This window comes from Phacochoerus africanus, chromosome 8 (assembly GCF_016906955.1).
Source record: "Phacochoerus africanus isolate WHEZ1 chromosome 8, ROS_Pafr_v1, whole genome shotgun sequence".
In the NCBI taxonomy this organism is placed as follows: domain Eukaryota; kingdom Metazoa; phylum Chordata; class Mammalia; order Artiodactyla; family Suidae; genus Phacochoerus; species Phacochoerus africanus.
This window is the reverse complement of record NC_062551.1, coordinates 169,712,828-169,729,743: the sequence shown is the minus strand read 5'-3', so window position 1 is coordinate 169,729,743 and position 16,916 is coordinate 169,712,828. Positions and strand designations below refer to the sequence as shown.

The 16,916-nt window shown below is 44.7% G+C and overlaps 1 protein-coding gene across 11 annotated transcripts in view; it reads left to right on the top strand.

The window, feature by feature from the left end:
- The window catches only part of NFYC (nuclear transcription factor Y subunit gamma), a 70,811-nt gene that overhangs the window by 26,634 nt on the left and 27,261 nt on the right, over positions 1-16,916 (top strand). For 8 of the 11 annotated variants that reach the window (XM_047789560.1, XM_047789553.1, XM_047789561.1 and 5 more), the window contains one exon: positions 8,172-8,284. In XM_047789560.1, the coding sequence (XP_047645516.1) occupies positions 8,180-8,284 (105 nt within the window). In that variant the 5' untranslated portion in view covers positions 8,172-8,179. Of the gene's footprint in view, positions 1-2,098; positions 2,227-4,888; positions 4,908-8,171; positions 8,285-16,916 lie in introns of those variants that run through there. The other 3 variants (XM_047789556.1, XM_047789555.1, XM_047789557.1) reach the window with 2 other exon arrangements.

The following is a 16,916-nucleotide window of genomic DNA, read 5'->3' as shown; positions in this document are numbered from 1 at the left end:
ATGTGTCTTTGTGAGCAGGTCTTTAGGGAGAGTAGCGTGCAGCCAGTTGCAACCCTTAGTCTTTTGGGAAGCACGATTTTTCCTGTAGGCAGTTTGAAAAGGGCCTTCATACTTAGACTTTCAGAGCCAGAGACAGACATACCCTCAAACGTTGAACTTGGCATTATTCAGGATTGGAGAAAAGGGTCTCAAATAAGGCTTCATTATTCATTCTTTTATTTAAAAAAAAATTTTTTTTTTGTCTTTTGTCCTTTTACGGCAGCACCCGCGGCATGTGGAGGTTCCCAGGCTAGGGGTCTAATCGGAGCTACAGCCGCAGCAAGGCCAGATCTGCGCCTCGTCTGCGACCTCCACCACAGCTCACGGACAGCTCACGGCAACGCCGGATCCTTAACCCCTGAGTGAGGCCAGGGATTGAGCCCCACAACCTCATGGTTCCTAGCTGGGTTCGTTTCCGCTGTGCCACGATGGGAACTCCTCCTTATTCATTCTGACCCTTGTGGGGTACTGTGTAATCGCCTGCTACTGAGTATGACCATAACTCAGTTATGATTGGAACGTAACTAGGCTTAGTGCTTTCTTGTTTCAGTAGAAACCTTAGATGAGCTTAAAGAAAGACTGTTGAACTGCCTTTTCTCTCTAGGCGCCCTGCCTTCTCTTGTATTCTTTCATTTGTCTCATCCTCAAGCAGTGAAATATAGGCCTTCCATACTAGACCACCCCTTTGCTTTGGTCTTGGCGTGTGGGTTTCTTATACATTGCTTCTGGAGTAGCTTGGAATCTGGCCACCAGCTAGTAGGCATCAGAACAATTCACAAACATAGGACTTTTTATTTCTAGAACGGTGGTGGTTTTCTCCTCCTGAGTTGCCAGTTGGAGGTTGATTTTATTGTGGAGAACACAAGCCTCCTCAAGGCTTGAGATGCTTTTAGCCGTCATGATTGATGACGGCATATGTCCTTAGGCACATCTGCACAGACATGAGAATCAACTTGCCTGTTGGTGGAATTGCTTTGTCTAGAAAAATCTCAGTTCTCAAATGTAGTTTTCACTTTTCTTTGTAGTTTGGAAGAACATCTAAAATATCAAGCACAATTTAGCTTAAATCCTACTCCCTTTCATATTTATTCATATTAATTTTCTTTCTTTCTCTTTGTATCTTATTCTCCTTTTGAGAGATAGCATCCCAGCAGTTTTAGCCAATTCACATGAAGAAGCCTGGAAGTAACTTTTGTTAAATACCTGAGCCGTACTGGAACAGAAGGTGCAGGTGGTAGTGCTGCTCATTGGGCAAAATAAAAAACATGTCATCTAATGACAGAGGAAAACATGATCAAAATGCGAGTCAAAAAAAAGGAGTGAAGAAGTTAATGTGCTTTGAACGTAGGAGATGCTTGATATATGTTAAATCGTAGGAATGACCCCTGACACTCTCAGCCTGAAAGGCCTAAAGACTGCAAGTTGGATCGGGGCGGCGTGGGGGGCATCAAGGTGAAAGATGATACCAGTTTTTAGATTTGTTTCTCAGTCACAACTGTGCTAAGAGATATTTGCTTGCATTTGACAGTGAGCGTTATTTTTAGGTAAAATTTGACTACCTGGGATGGTGCAGCTCTAGTATTTTAATAGGAAGCAGCATTGGTCAAGGATTGGGCTTCATTTTAGGGGAGCTTCCTGCAGTCTTTTTCCCTTGAACAGTTGTTATGATGATGGTAGAGATTGAGGTATTACTTCCCAGAATATCTCTTTGGTTTTGCATACTTCAGAGAGCTGTATTGTGGGGTTTAGGCATATTATAAAGGACTTTTGCAGAGCGAGTGAGGTACATACCAAGAAATAAAGAGCTAAAGCCTAGAAGTACAGAGTTTTAGAAACTGGGGAGTATTGTCGTAAAACCTTGTGTTTCTTTGTATTTTATGAGGTTGATCATTTTGATACATCCTGTTCCATGTCCAGCATATCACTAAGGGAGGATTTGGCGAGAGTGATACCTAGTCGAAAGCAAGAGCTCGAAAGACTTCCAGGAGAGGCTCAAAGGAGGAACACTTGTCTTCCGGGATGTTTTGAAAACTGCCTAGGTCTCTTTTTCTTTCTTCAGGAATGATAAAGAGGAACTGGATATTAGAATGGCAGCTAGACTGTCTCCCCTGGAGTGATCTGATTGAGTCATCTCGTTTCCTCCATGGTTTTCTCCTTATCTTCCTGGCAGTGGATGATCAAGCAGAGGTATTTGTCCTGCCGTCCCCTGCTTGCTTATTGTCATTAAGTTTTCAATCTTTGCTAATCTCTTCTGGTCACCTTTCTGAAAAGGTTACGACTTTCAAAAAGTTTACTCTTGGGAATGGTATGCATTCGTGTGTCCAGCCTTCCAGTCTGCCTTGCAGCTTCCAAGACCTTTGTCTATGTGTGTGTCCTCGTCTCTTTCCTATTATGCTCTTTTATCTTAAATTGAGTTCATCAGGTCAGGTGGATTTCTTTTGGGGGGGGGGGGTGCACCTGAGGCATGTGGAAGTTCCCCGGGCCCGGGATCAAACTTGTGCCACATTTGCAGCCTGTGCCACAACTGCAGCAACACTGGATCCTTAACCCACTGCGCCACAAGGGAACTTCCAAGTCAGGTGGATTTCTTCTTTCCTTCCTTCCTTCCTCCCTCCCTCCTTTTTTTCTTTTTCATCTTTGGCCACCCTGTAGCATATGGAGTTCCCATACCAGGGATCACATCTGAGCTGCACTTGTGACCTAAGCCACATCCGTGGCAGTGCCGGATCCCTAACCCGCTGTGCTAGGCCAGGGATCGAACCTGCATCCCAGTGCTCCCAAGACACCGTCAATCTCGTTGAGCCACAGTGGGAACTCCTGGATTTCTGATTGTAGTACTACTTACTTTAAAGGCAGAGAGAACCTCATTTATTCTGAACTTCCTAGAATAGTTCGTAATCTCAATAAGACTTATTGAAATAAGGGCCAGGTTTTCCAAAAGGTCTCTTTTTTCTTAGAAAGGCCATACGCAGTAACTGTCTCTACCCTTCATTCAGAAGCGATTACTTAGCAGACTTTGGGCTGGATGCTGTGAGGGATCCAAAGATGAATCATATTCAGGCCCTACCCACAAGGAACATAGAAACCAGAGGGGAAATGCGGTAAGAAACACACACCAATAACAACCTTACGAGGTTGTGTGGCGAGGGCAGAAGTGTAGATTAAGAAGCATAGTGAAGGTCCACAGGAATGAGTCATCAGTTGGGGCTATTTAGAGAAGGCATTTGGAGAGGCGGCAGTTGAGTTGAGTATTAGAGAAATGGCCTTTTCTCGGTGGACTTTGATTCCTCCCATTCTAGCTCCGGGGGCGGGGGGGGGGGGGAGAAAAACTTTTTAAAACCAGTTAAAAGATAACGGGAATTGAGATTCCCTGTAGCAGAAGCCATTCAATACTTGATCTGGGAGTTCCCGTCGTGGCGCAGTGGTTAACGAATCCAACTAGGAACCATGAGGTTGCGGGTTCGATCCCTGCCCTTGCTCAGTGGATTAAGGATCCGGCGTTGCCGTGAGCTGTGGTGTAGGTCACAGATGAGTCTCGGATCCCGCATTGCTGTGGTTCTGGTGTAGGCTGGTGGCTACAGCTCCAATTCGACCCCTAGCTTGGGAACCTCCATATGCCTTGGGAGCGGCCCTAGAAAAGGCAAAAAGACAAAAAAAAAACCAAAAAAAACCAAACTTGATCTGGTCTTTAAGTCTTTATTAGTTTAACAGTCAATTTTATTCAAATTTTTGTAAACTCGTTAATGAACATGAATGATAAATCTAATATTAATGAATTAAATCTGGCAAATTCTAAATGTTTTCCATAGCGTCATCTAAGCTGATTTAGCTTAGTCTTACTGTATGTAAATAAGCTTACCTTGTGATAGTGGTAGCAATGTAGCCCTGGATTGAAAATGATCCCCGAATATAAATCTTTCTTCCTTTTGTACACACCTTGGATGCTCTAAAGATGAACTTGACCTACTTTCCATAGGCTGTAGATACTGTAAATGGGCAACTTCTGTAGCAAAACCAACTCAGTTGCAATTAGTGTGTTAATTATTAAAATAAGTGATAAGATTAACTAAGATTACTTTAAAGTTTTTCAATTTGTTGGGGTGTTTGTTGAGCAAAAGTTTTTTTATGATTAGGTTTTATTATTTTAATGTTAAGTTGTGCTACAGTCAGAAAGTATTGAGAACACCAACGTGTGTGTTTGTTCGTTTGTCTATTTTAGGGCTGCACCCTCAGCGTATGGAAGTTCCCAGGCTAGGGGGTGAATCGAAGCTGTAGCCACCGGCCTGTGCCACAGTTCACAGCAATGCTGGATTCTTTAACCTGCCGGGCCAGGGATCGCACCCTCGCCCTCATGGATGCTAATCAGCTTTGTTACTGCTGAGCCACAGTGGGAATTCCAGAACACCAGCGTGTTTTCGCAAAACCTGTTGCTTGAGATTTGGTCTAATTTTTAAAGTCCCATAATGAAGATTGGATCTGCTTTAAGGAAAGCCTTTTGAATAAAAGTACTCACCTTTTCTAGGAATTTACATTAGCAATTTATGTTCTTCCAAGAGAAATTAAAAGAACTGGCTACAGATCATCTCTGTGCAAAGATGCTAGAAAACATACCCCAGACCTTTTCTCTTCTTCGCGAAGAGGACCTCCCGTCCCTGCTGAGTAGAATACGGTACCTTTGCTTTTTGAAGTCAGGAATTTCTGAAAAGATGGAAAAATCATGAACCTTTTCACTCTGAATCCAAAGCTGAAATGACCCTTTGTTGTAAACTCAACTTAATGTGAAGAAGAACAGTCAGAGCTGCCTGAAGATGGGATGCCTTGCAGGGACCCGTGTCCCAGGCCTGTAGAGGGAGGAGCGCATGTTTAAGGTAAACCACCACTTAGGGTGGGATTGAGGGAGCTGAGCAGAGGTCGAAGTAGAGCTGTGAGTGTCTTGTAGAGGGCTGGCCTGTTCTTAAGGCCCCCGCCCAGTCTTAAACTTCCACAATGCAGTAACACATAAAGGACATTTTTATTGCCTTGAATTTTTTGCCATTATCCTGTGTGCGGTTTTCTAATTCCGATGGGCCTCTCGAGGTAGAAACTTAACCTTTAATCCATTTGTCAGTTCCAGAAAGATTGGTTAACTTCTGTTTTGTGCCCAACCCCCTCTCCAGCAGTAGGTGGCTCTGCGCCAGCCGAAGATTCATTCATGATCTGTTCATGACTGAACAGATGTTTGTGAACTGATTATGCCAGCACATCCCTAGTTGGGGCAATTCAGGGTTTAAAACCAGACTCTGCACAGATGGTTTTAAAAATGCTTCCTGAATCGTGTACCTTCGTAATGTTTGTGGGCAGAGCTCAGAGGACATTCAAAACTGGTTACCAGCTTTCTAAACCTCACAGACCTTGGCGCTCAAACAGACCTCCTTGTCATTCAATACAGGGATACCACACTGGCCGTTGTGCATCTTCCTGCTCTGACGGTAGCAGTTTTCATGGCAGATTCTGCTAAGCCTGTCCATAGGAAGGGCTAGATTCTTTTTAAAGTCTTTTGACAATTATTTTCCTTTCTAGAAAGATTTTATTTGCCTCATTTTAAAAGGTTAGAGTAAATCTCACTCTCATCCTGTCCTGAGTACCTTGTAAGACTAGTAATACAAAGAAGTAATTAGACTTCTCTAGATGACCTTGATTTCTTTGTTCCTAGTACGTATAAGAGAATAGTCTATAGGCCATGGGCATATGGCAAGTGAAAGTGTCATGGGAGCTGAGCTCACGGGGTCTTACTTGGTTATTTGGGACTCGGGATTTTATGCCGTCGCATCCCGCTGTGACTCAACACTCTTTACTTTAATTCCCTCCAGAAACTCCAAGATTGCATTGCTTCCTAGCACTTGAAGCGTGTCTGTTGATGTGCGGCGCTGCCTGGGCCTCCAGCCCCAGAAGTTGGCTCCAGACCTTTTCCCATTACATCATCACCCGCCAATGTCATTGCGCCAAAGGGAGCTCTGCTTTGAAGATTGCGCTCTCGTTTCCCTTCCCTTTCTTCTCATTCTTTCCTTTAAAGAGAAAGAGAAAAAAAATCAAAGACCTGTAGGACAGTCTCAGGCAATCATGTAGGAGTGGATCAAACGTCCTCACAGTCTAAAACTAGATTTATCAGCCTTCATTCCACTCTGCTGATGGAGAGTGATCCGCCTAGCAGCCTTCCACCCGGAGCCTGGAAAGGAGCAGCTTGGTCATGTGACACCTGGCTTTGGTGCTCTTCTTTCAGCGCTTTAGAATTAGTTCTTAATGACTTACACTGCTGTCTGCCAGCATCCTGTCACTGGCATGGTAAACCTTTTCAGATAATTTCCCAGAATAGAAAGTCTCAGGACATCACTAAGTTTCTTATTCTTTGTGTTTAATTAAACTGTTTCTTGGATTTAAGTATTTGCCAGATAAGCATTTAAGCCATCTGCAGTGTTTTACTTTCCCTCTGTAAATCTTTTAAGACAGGACAGTATTATCTGTATTTATAGCTGATGTGGGGATCCTTATTCATCTTCCCTCCCTCATCACAAAGCATTTGACCAAATGCAAGTTCTTTTTTTGCTTTTTAGGGCTGCACCTATGGCATATGGAGGTTCCCAGGCTAGGGGTTGAATTGGAGCTGCAGCCACTGGCCCACACCACAGCCACAGCAACTTGGGATCTGAGCCGCATCTGCAACCTACACCACAGCTCACGGCAGTGCTGGATCCGCAACCCACTGAGCGAGGCCAGATATTGAACCCACATCCACTTGGATACTAGTCAAATTTGTTTCCGCTGAGCCCCGATGGGAGCTCCTTTTTTTCCCCCCTCAAATGCAAGTTCTGACCCTCCTCTCTCTATCCTGAATTTAATTCTTCATTGTTTTTCACCCATCTTTAAAGCTTTCAGTTGATAATGTGCTTTTTTTGGCTTTATGCCTAATAGCAAGGTTCAGGTAGGGAAAGACCTGGGAAGTAAATTGAGTTCAGAGACTTTGTGCCATCTGCTCAGTTACTGGCCTAGGTTTCAGTGCTTTTGTGTTTTTGAGGCAGATTAGCTTGAGATTAGAAGGAGTGATAATCATCAGTTAACCCCAAAGAAATTGGGCCACGGTGTCTGAAACAAAGTATAAACTTGGCTCTTACTTTAAGACTTTGGGTTTACTTTTCTTTCTTTTTTTTTGTCTTTGGTCCCTTTTTAGAGCCATACCCGCGGCATATGGAGGTTCCCAGGCTAAGGGTCTAAATTGGAGCTGTAGCTGCCGACCTACACCACAGCCACAGCAATGCCAGATCCTGAACCCACAGAGCGAGGCCAGGGATCAAACCCGCAACCTCATTGTTCAGAGTCGGATTCGTTTCCGCTGCGCCACGATGGGAACTCCAGGGTTACCTTTCTGTATGGTATGACTCACTGAAGACCCTTAGTGTATGTGCTGCAGGCTGCATGGAGTGTGAGAAGCCGTGCAGAGCTTGAAAACCATTGTAGAGAATGACACTGAAAATTACAGACCAGACTAGGGCAGCCACGTGCCGTTTCTTTTTTTTTTTTTTTTTTTTTCCATTTCTTGGGCCGCTCTCGTGGCATATGGAGGTTCCCAAGCTAGGGGTCAAATCGGAGCCGTAGCCGCCGGCCCACGCCAGAGCCACAGCAACTCGGGATCTGAGCCTCGTCTGTGACCTACACCACAGCTCACAGCAATGCCGGATCCTTTAACCCACTGAGCAAGGCCAGGGACCGAACCCGCAACCTCATGGTTCCTAGTCGGATTTGCTAACCACTGAGCCACGACGGGAATTCCCATGTGCCTTTTCTTTTTCTTCCCAAGATGAGACATTAAAAGTCCTGGATTCGCATTAGGATTTCAGTTTGGATTTCTAGCAGGTTTAGATTTTCTGGTTGGACGTCCTTGCTAGTCTCTGGCATAAGCTGGATAGAAGGGAAACTTCTCTCAGTTTTGTAAAGGCTTAAGTTTGTGTGGAAAAACCTCTTTAGCACAATCGCATACCATCTCAGACTGAAAAATTGAATGAATTAGTGAAAACATCTACAAGAAAAGATATGAACTGGGCAGAAAATCTGATTTTTTTATTGTTTCTAATGTATTTCATGTATGTGTTTGTTTTTAGTTGTCAGAATGTCCGCAGAAGGAGGATTTGGTGGTACTAGCAGCAGTGATGCCCAGCAAAGCTTGCAGTCCTTCTGGCCTCGTGTCATGGAAGAAATCCGGAATTTGACAGTGGTAAGGAGGAATGAGAAACTGTTAAAGAGCGTGAAGAGCTTCGAGATGAATAATCCAAATTTAGACTTAAAGCAGTGTAGTTTTTTTATACTCTTTAGTTTTTAATTACTTGATGAATTTAGTTACATTTATAGGTGTGCAGTGATCCTCACGCCAAATTTTACAGCATTTCCATCCCATAGACTAAAGCACGTTTAATCTCAAGCACATTTACAAAGGCACAGTTCATTCCCGACCCTTGCATAGAAAACGAAAATACAACCTACCTTAGGTGAGGTAACTAAAAGAGTTTTTTGTTTATTTGTTTGTTTTTTGGTCTTTTCTAGGGCCACATCCACAGCATATGGAGGTTCCCGGGATAGGGGTTGAATCGGAGCTGTAGACACCGACCCACGCCAGAGCCACAGCAACTCGGGAACCGAGCCTTGTCTGCGACCTACACCACAGCTCATGGCAACGCCGGATCCTTAACCCACTGAGCAAGGCCAGGGATCCAACCCACAAAAAAGGGTTTTTTAATATCTTAGTGGCTTTCCTTAGGCATGTGTATGTATAGTGGATGCTTTGACTTGGTTGACTTGGAAATAATTTAATGTGAGGCATTCTTTTTTCACTTTTTAGGGCCGCACCCTTGGCGTATGAAAATTCCCAGGCTTAGGGTTGCATTGGAGCTGCAGCTGCTAGCATACACCACAGCCACAGCAACACAGGATCCGAGCCGTGTCTGTGACCTACGCCACAGCTCATGGCAACGCTGGATGCTTAACCCACTGAGCGAGGTCAGGGATCAAACCCACATTCTCATTGATACTAGTCAGGCTCGTTTCCACTGAGCCGCAAGGGAACTCCAGAGGCATAGCTGTTAGAGCGTGCAGACAGGTAGAGCTTACTCTCTTCCTCCAGTAGCTGTAGCTCATTTCTTGGGCCTGATTTAGTGACCCTGCCGGATCTCTAGGATCTGGCGAAAACTATCAGGCAGTCTCTTCAGCAGCAGATCTGTTGTTGTAAGCAGGCATTCTTTCCAGGTGTTAAAAGATAAACTTAGGAGTTGCTATTGTGGTTCAGTGGGTTAAGAACCCCACATCATGTCCCTGAGGATGCAGGTTTGATCCCTGGCCTCGCTCAGTGGGTAGGGATTTGGCGTTGCCACAAGCTGTGGCATAGGTCGAAGACGTGGCTGGGATCTGGCGTTGGCTGTGGCTGCGATATAGGCCAATAGCTGCAGCTCCCATTCGACCTCTGGTCTGGGAACGTCCATATGCCTCAGCTGCGGCCATAAGAAGAAAAACAAAATGATACACTGAGGTTAGGGTTTCTTAACCAGCAGCATTATTGACATTTTGGGACTGATTCTTCTTTGTCATGAGAGGCTGTTCTGTGCATCATGGGGTGTTTAGCAGCAGCCCTGGCCTCCGAGTCACCAGGCGCCAGCAGTGCTCCTCTTCCGGTTGTGACAACCAAAAGCGTCTCTAGACCTTGGCAGACATCCGGGGGGTGGGGGTGGGGGTGAAGAAATCCTCCCCTGCTGAGCGCCACTGACTCGGAGGAATCGAAGAAAACCCTGACCCTCAAGGAGCACAATGTGGCCGTTTCATCCAGAGCGATTTATTCAATTAGTGTGTATTAAATACTCGCCGCGTCAGGCGCAGTGATGAAGCTGAAACAGTGAAAGTCAAAATGCTTTGAGAGTGAAGATGACGTGGCACCTGTTCCTCCCTGTTGAGTTAGGGTGGCTTTAAGTCAAGGCACAGTTTGGTTAGGTCTTGAACTATGGGTGAGCACTCGCCAGATGGAAAGACCTGCTTCGGCCGAGAGAAGGGCGTTCATAAAGGCAGGGAGGCCCGGAGGGAGAGCTTTCCTTTAGAGGGACAGCTGGAAGCGCCTGTGTGGGTGGGGGTAAGGCTAGGGATTGGAGCAAAGTGGTCTGACAGTGGTAGCAGGAAGTGAGACCCGTTCGAATTGGAATATTTTCAGAGTATGGTGGCGTATCCTTAATGAAGAAGTTCCCTTTGGTGTCGTTTCAGCAAATACTGAAGGAGCTGTCTGTGTTGGGTGTATCATTCCTGCCCTCAAGGTATCAGCATCCTGGCAGGGTAAACACTGGATTCCTTTCTAATGTAGAACTCATGTTGCAGTTTCTTAGTTTCTGATCTTTAACTTCTAACTGCATGGTCAGTTTATGCACCTATCATGGCTGTGCTAGTTACTGTGGATCCAGCAGTGAACCACACAGACAGAATCATTGCACTCACAACATGTATTCTGGTGAGAGAGACGGACTATAAACAAGTAATGAACTGGAGTTCCCTTTGTGGCTCAGTGGTTAACAAATCCGACTAGGAACCATGAGGTTGCGGGTTCAATCCCTGGCCTCGCTCAGTGGGTCAGGGATCCCACGCTGCTGTGAGCTGTGGTGTAGGTCGCAGACACAGCTCGGATCTGGCGTTGTTGTGGCTGTGGTGTAGGCCGGCAGCTACAGCTCCGATTAGACTCCTAGCCTGGGAACCTCCACATGCCGCGGGTGCAGCCCTAGAAAAGACAGAAAGACAAAAAAAAAAAAAGTAATGAACTACTAAAATAAAATAACTTAGACCCACTGACTTCACGGGTGGAAAAGCAAATTCATTTTCTGGATGTGCTTACAGGTCATGGGGGGGTCAGCAGCTGCACTGGCCTTGGGCTTCCTAGGAGTGACCTGCATTCGCAGGTGGGTTTCCACTGACAGTCGCTGTTCCCTCCTCTGTTCTGGAGGAGGGAGTTATCCAGACTGTCTTCGATGTAAGACAGAAGAGAGAGAAAAATGAAATCATAAGTCAAAAGTAGGGTATTTCGTTCAAATTTTGAGGGGATAATCTCATGGTTAAGCTTCTTGGGTGTTAGTGCTGCGATCAGCTTGATGAAACTTGTGCCCTCCTGGCGTTGGTGAGACTAAGCCAGGGTACCAAGTCTCTGCTCCAGCTTTAGCCCAGAAGCAAATCTAGGATCAGGCAAGTGGCCAGATAAACTCTGGAAGCTCAAGCTCAGCACTTAACTTTTCTGTATTTTGTTTTTTGGTTTTTTGGTTTTTTGGTTTTTTTAATTGTGGTAAAATGGCACAGTAGAATTTACCATCTTAACCATTAAAAATGTGCAGTTTGGTAATACATTCACATTGCTGTGAAACACCTCCAGAACTCTTTCATCTTGCAGAACTGAAACTTTATACCCATAAAACAACTACTTGTTTCCCCCTCTCTCCAGCCCTTGGCGATCCCCATTCTCTACTTCTGTGAATTTGACCACTCTAAGCACCTCCCGTAAGCAAACCCATACAGTATTTGTCTTTTTGTGCCTGGTTTATTTCACTCAGCATCAGTGTTTTCAAGGTTCATCCATGTTGCAGTGTGTGACAGGGTTCCTTTCCTTGTTGGGGCTGAGTAATGGTTCTGTCTGTGTGCGTGTACAACATTTTGCTTATCCATTCATCTGTCGGTGGCCGCCTGGATTGCTTCCATTTCTTGCCTATAATGCGTAATGCTGCAGTGGACAAAAATAGGGGCTTTATTTTTATCCTGCTTGGTTTAATTTCCAAGTGTGATTGACAAGACCGATCGTGGTGTTGACCAACGTTTTATACCGAGACAACTAGTCCTTCAGAGATTGAAAGTGGCTTACTTGGAGGGACTCACTTTTAGTTCAGGTTTTAGGAGTGAGGGAACGGGGGTCACAAGGACAGTTCTTTGTAGTCATGCTTGTATTGGTAGTTAACTAAAATGCTCCCCCGTGTACTCCCGAGAGAAGACGCCCAGACTGCTACCATGGCGTGTCCTACATCACATGCTTGGAATGATGTTTGGCATATGACACGCGCACAGTAAATACTTGAATGAATAAGACTCCTCCGCTTCAGATTGAGTGTGAAGCAGCATGGTGCCAAGTTGGAGTGAGAATACAATCCATGGAAGTCCCTTTGTAAGACTTTTGTTTTCCTCTCTGCCTATAGCACGCAGAGGCATCTGCTTCTCTGACTGTGCTTCAGCCTGGGGAACGTGGCCAGCTAGTGTAGTGTTTGGTCTGTGCCTTTCCAGAACTCAGCAGCACTTGGGACCAGACTTCCTCAGATAGATCAGAGCCTAGTAGATTGACATCTCAAAAGGTCTGCCGGGTTTTTCTAATGCATATGTTCAGACTATCCAAGTGTAAATAAAACTTAGGAGACTATTCATCTCACGGGATGTTGTGATCTAAGACTGAGACAGAGATTATTCCCAAAATAAGTAATTGAAGTTTGCTAGATGATACACATCACGATGTTTTAGAGACGTTGGCCTCGGTCATGTTGGTTTGTGTTCTGCAACAGCAATTTGCTGTTCATCGTGGCTTGGCCTTCGCGCTCTCCTCTCTCTTGAAAGCTCTGTAAACGTGTCCGTAAACCCAGGTGCTGTTCAGCTGGAATTGGAGTCGGTCAAAAACCATACCAAAGATTGTAAACCAGGATGGTTACGTGAGATGCTTATGTTCCTGCTTCGCGGAGCTCTGACAACAGTAATTATTAGTAGACTTCCTGGCCTTGAATTTCACACTTCTTGACCTCTTTGAAAGTTGGGGAGAAAAAGGTAGCTTTTATATTTGGGGGCAGGTAGGAAGGCAGACATGCTGAATCCTGAAAAGAAAAGTCGAATCCTTCTTTAACCTCCTTGCCTCCATCCCGTTTAGTTTTCAGTTGGCTGCATTTATTTATGTATTTATTTTTAATAATACAATTGCAGAACTGTATTATTTAATTGTACAGTGGCATTGTTTAATTATAACTATCATAAATTCTTTGATGGAGAGGAAATCAGAAGCAGTTCTAAGAAGACTTCAGCATTCCAAGAATGATGTCAAATGACCCCCTTCATAAGTGGATTATGCACTTATTTACTATGAGATATACTTCTTCTCCAGAGATTCCTTGTTTGTGTATCAATGGTAGATTTTTGGTTTGCACTTATTCTGAAGTTTTGGTATAAGAGTCCTATATGTATATGAGATTGTTTTAAGTTGTTGTTCTCTTAATTGCAAGTTCATCTCCAGTGTCCCGCATTTGTACCCACCTCTTCTCATGATTTCTGATTTTGGTGGTATAATTGTACAGGGATGATTTCGTATCTTTACTGTATATAGACCTTTACTGGTGAGTCTTGTCATTTGTGGTATTTTTGTTTCTGATTGCGGCCTTTTCTTTTCTGTCTAGAGAAGTTCCTTTAGTATTTGTTGTAAGGCTGGTTTAGTGTTGCTGAATTCTCTCAGCTTTTGCTTATCTGTGAAGGCTTTGATTTCTTCAAATCTGAATGAGAGCCTTGCTGGGTAGAGTAATCTTGGTTGGAGGTTTTTTCCTTTCATCATGTTAAGTATATCATGCCACTCCCTTCTGGCCTGCAGAGTTTCTGCCGATAACCTTATTGAGGTTCCCTTGTATGTTACTTGTTTCTTTTCCCTAGCTGCTTTCAAGATTTTCTCTTTGTCTTTCATTTTGGTCAGTTTGATTAATACATGTCTTGGGGTATTCCTCCTTGGGTTTATTTTATATGGTACTCGTTGTGCTTCCTGGATTTGAGTGAGTGGTTCCTTTCCCATGTTAGGGAAGTTTTTGGCTATTATCTCTTAGAATATTTTTTCTGTCCCCTTCTCTCTCTCTTCTCCTTCTGGCACCTCTATAATACGGATGTTGGTGCATTTCACATCGTCCCAGAGTTCTCTGAGACTTTCTTCATTTCTTTTCAATCTTTTTTCTCTTTTCTGTTCTGCATCCGTAATTTCCACTAATCTGTCCTCCACCTCGCTTATTCGTTCTTCTGCCTCCTGTATTCTGCTGTTGGCTGCTTCTAATGATTTTTTTATGTCAGTTATTGTATTTTGCATCTCTTCTTGTTTAAGGTTTATATCTTGTATCTCTTTGCGCAGTGTTTCCTGTAAGCTATGCATCTTTGCCTCCAGATTATTTCCAATGTCTTGCATCATCTTCAGCATCAACAATCTAAAGTCTTTTTCCTGGAGGCTGAGAATCTCCTGATCACTTAGCTGTTTTTCTGGGGGTTTTTCTTTCTCCCTCATCTGAGTTATAGTTCTGTCTTTTCACGTTTATAGGTTTTTGGTGTGGTGACCTTTTTACAGATAATAGAGTTGTAGCCTCTCTTATTTCTGGTGGCTGCCCTCCTTGTGGCTGAAGTTGGTATGGGGGCTTGCTGTAGGCTTCCTGATGGGAGGGACTGGTGCCTGCCCACTGGTAGGTGGAGCTGATTCCTATCCCTCTGGTGGGTGGGGCTTTGTCTCTGGGTGAGATTAGAGGTGGCTGTGTGCCTGGGGGGGGGGGGGGGTCTTTAGGTAGCCTATTTACTGATGGGCAGGGCTGATCACACCTGGATTGTTGTTTGGCCTGGGGCTTCTCAGCACTGGGGTGGGGCCAGATTTTCCCCAAATGGCCACCTCCAGAGAAAGGCACACTGATGAATATTCCTGAGAGCTTTGCTTCCAATGTCCTTCCCTCACAACAAGCCGCATTCACCCCTGTTTTCCCAGGATGTCCTCTAAGAACTGCAGTCATGTTTGACCCAGATTCCTATGGAGACCTCGCTCTGCCCTGGGACCCAGTGCACGTGAAAGTCTGTGTGCACCTTTTAAGAATGGGGTCTCCATTTCCCCCAGTCCCGTGGAGCTCCTGTGCCTTCAATGCCAGATGCTCCAGGGGCTCTTTCTCCCAGTGCTGGATCCCCGCATGTGAGGGTTTGATGTGGGGCTCAGAACTCTCACTCCTGTAGGTGAGTCTCTCTGAACCAGTTAGTTTCCAGTCTATGGAGCTTCCCACCCGGGAGGTATGGGGTTGTTTGTATCGTGAAATCGCCCCTCCTTCCTCTTGATGTGGCCTCCTCTTTTTCTTCTGGAGTAGAGGATCTTTTTTAAGGTTTCCAGTCCATTTGGATGGAGATTGCTCAGCCTTTAGTTGTGAATTTTGTTGTTTTTAGGAGGGAAGTTGAGCTTCTGTTCTGCCATCTTAATCCTCTGTCCAGTTGGCTGTAATTTAATGCTTAGGTCATTTCCTTTTAACTGCCAGTTGTATCTTTTCATTCTCCAGTGCCTCCAGATTGGACGATGATGGTTCTACCATTACATACAAATCAGATAACCATTTAAATAAGAAGTCGGAGGCGAAGGTTGGTGAAGCGCTAAAACAGGTCCTGTGCTCTCTGAGCCCTTCCTGTAGAGCAGTACTTCTTGGACTTTGTCGTCTGTCTGAACAACGTGATTTCATGTTGAAATACAGACTTTGGTCAGCAGGTTTGCAGCAGAGCCGGGGGGTCTGCTTTGCTGCTGCTGTTGTTGCTGAGTTCCCAGGCGGTGCCGTTGTTCACTTTGAGAGTCAAGGTTTTAAAGCGCACTGGTCCTTTTAACCCTCGCTGTGCATCATACGTGACCCAGTGGTTTTCAAAAAACGTGATGCCAGGACTCCACTCTCTATATAGTTCCTGATTCAGTCAGTCTAGGGTAGAGCCCAGGCATCTTACTAGTCAGAAGTTCCCCTGGGTGATTCTAACGTGCTGTCAAGGCTGAGAATCACTGCTTTCAAGAGGATGGAATCTTGACTTTGCTGGAGTGCTTGAGTAGGTAGACTTGCACAAGATTTCTCATCATTATTTGAAACTCTGGATCTTCTTTAGTGCAACCTGAGACCCATTAACTTTTCTTTGGCTTCAAACTCTCATTGAGTGAGTTCAGACTTCTTGAAATTTGGCATGTTCAAATGGCAGCATTTTTTAATGTAGTTCTTTGGTTGTGGTTAAGAGCCCGAGCACGTTCTGAGAGAGAGTCTTTCCCATCTTGCTCATGTCACTTCCAGGAACAGAAATGTGTAGTTATTCTTCCATTTCGATGAGCATCAGGAGAAGAAATTAAATGTTACATCGGTTGCATGGTTGCCAATGACAAGGGGAGCCTTGAGTTGAAAGCTACTGTAGTTTACTGATGGTGAAGGGGCTCCCCTCGCATAAGCTTGTCGTGAACCCCGATGTGTGGCTGGAAAGCTAGGCTGAGATTATAGGAGACTGGGTTATTGTCAGTATTGATGAACCACGCTATGCACATCTGAAGATCCCTCAAGATCTCAGGGTTTGGGAATCAGGAGAAAGTTTCTCACAAAAGAATAGATTGGGGGTGGGGCTCAGGGCAGAGCTCTTTGTAAGTTTTCGGCCTCCTTTATAACACCTCATCCAGGTGGGAGTGATGTGATCTCTTTATCCCTGACCTTTTCTTCATTTTAAATTAAGGAATAGTCTTAAAAGAAATTCTCAAAGTAGTCATTTATTTTTTTTAAGTTGAGGAAGGAGGTCTTTTTATCAGCTTTGGGATTTAGTTAAGTAATCCGAGAGTAGTCTTGCTGGAATTACATTAAATAACCAAGCCAAATGAGAGCACGCTTCCAAGAGACCTACATCTTGTGGCCATGCTGCTGTGCTGTGAGTGTCATCCTGGGAGGCCCTCCAGAGGGATTGTCACCCTAGGCTCCTCTTTGCAATTCTGTGTAGCGTCATCATTTTGTGAGATAGACCCCCCAAGAAGGAAGGCCAGTGACTGACTTCTGTGGTTACTTTTTTTAATCCCTTTAGGGTCTGGCCCC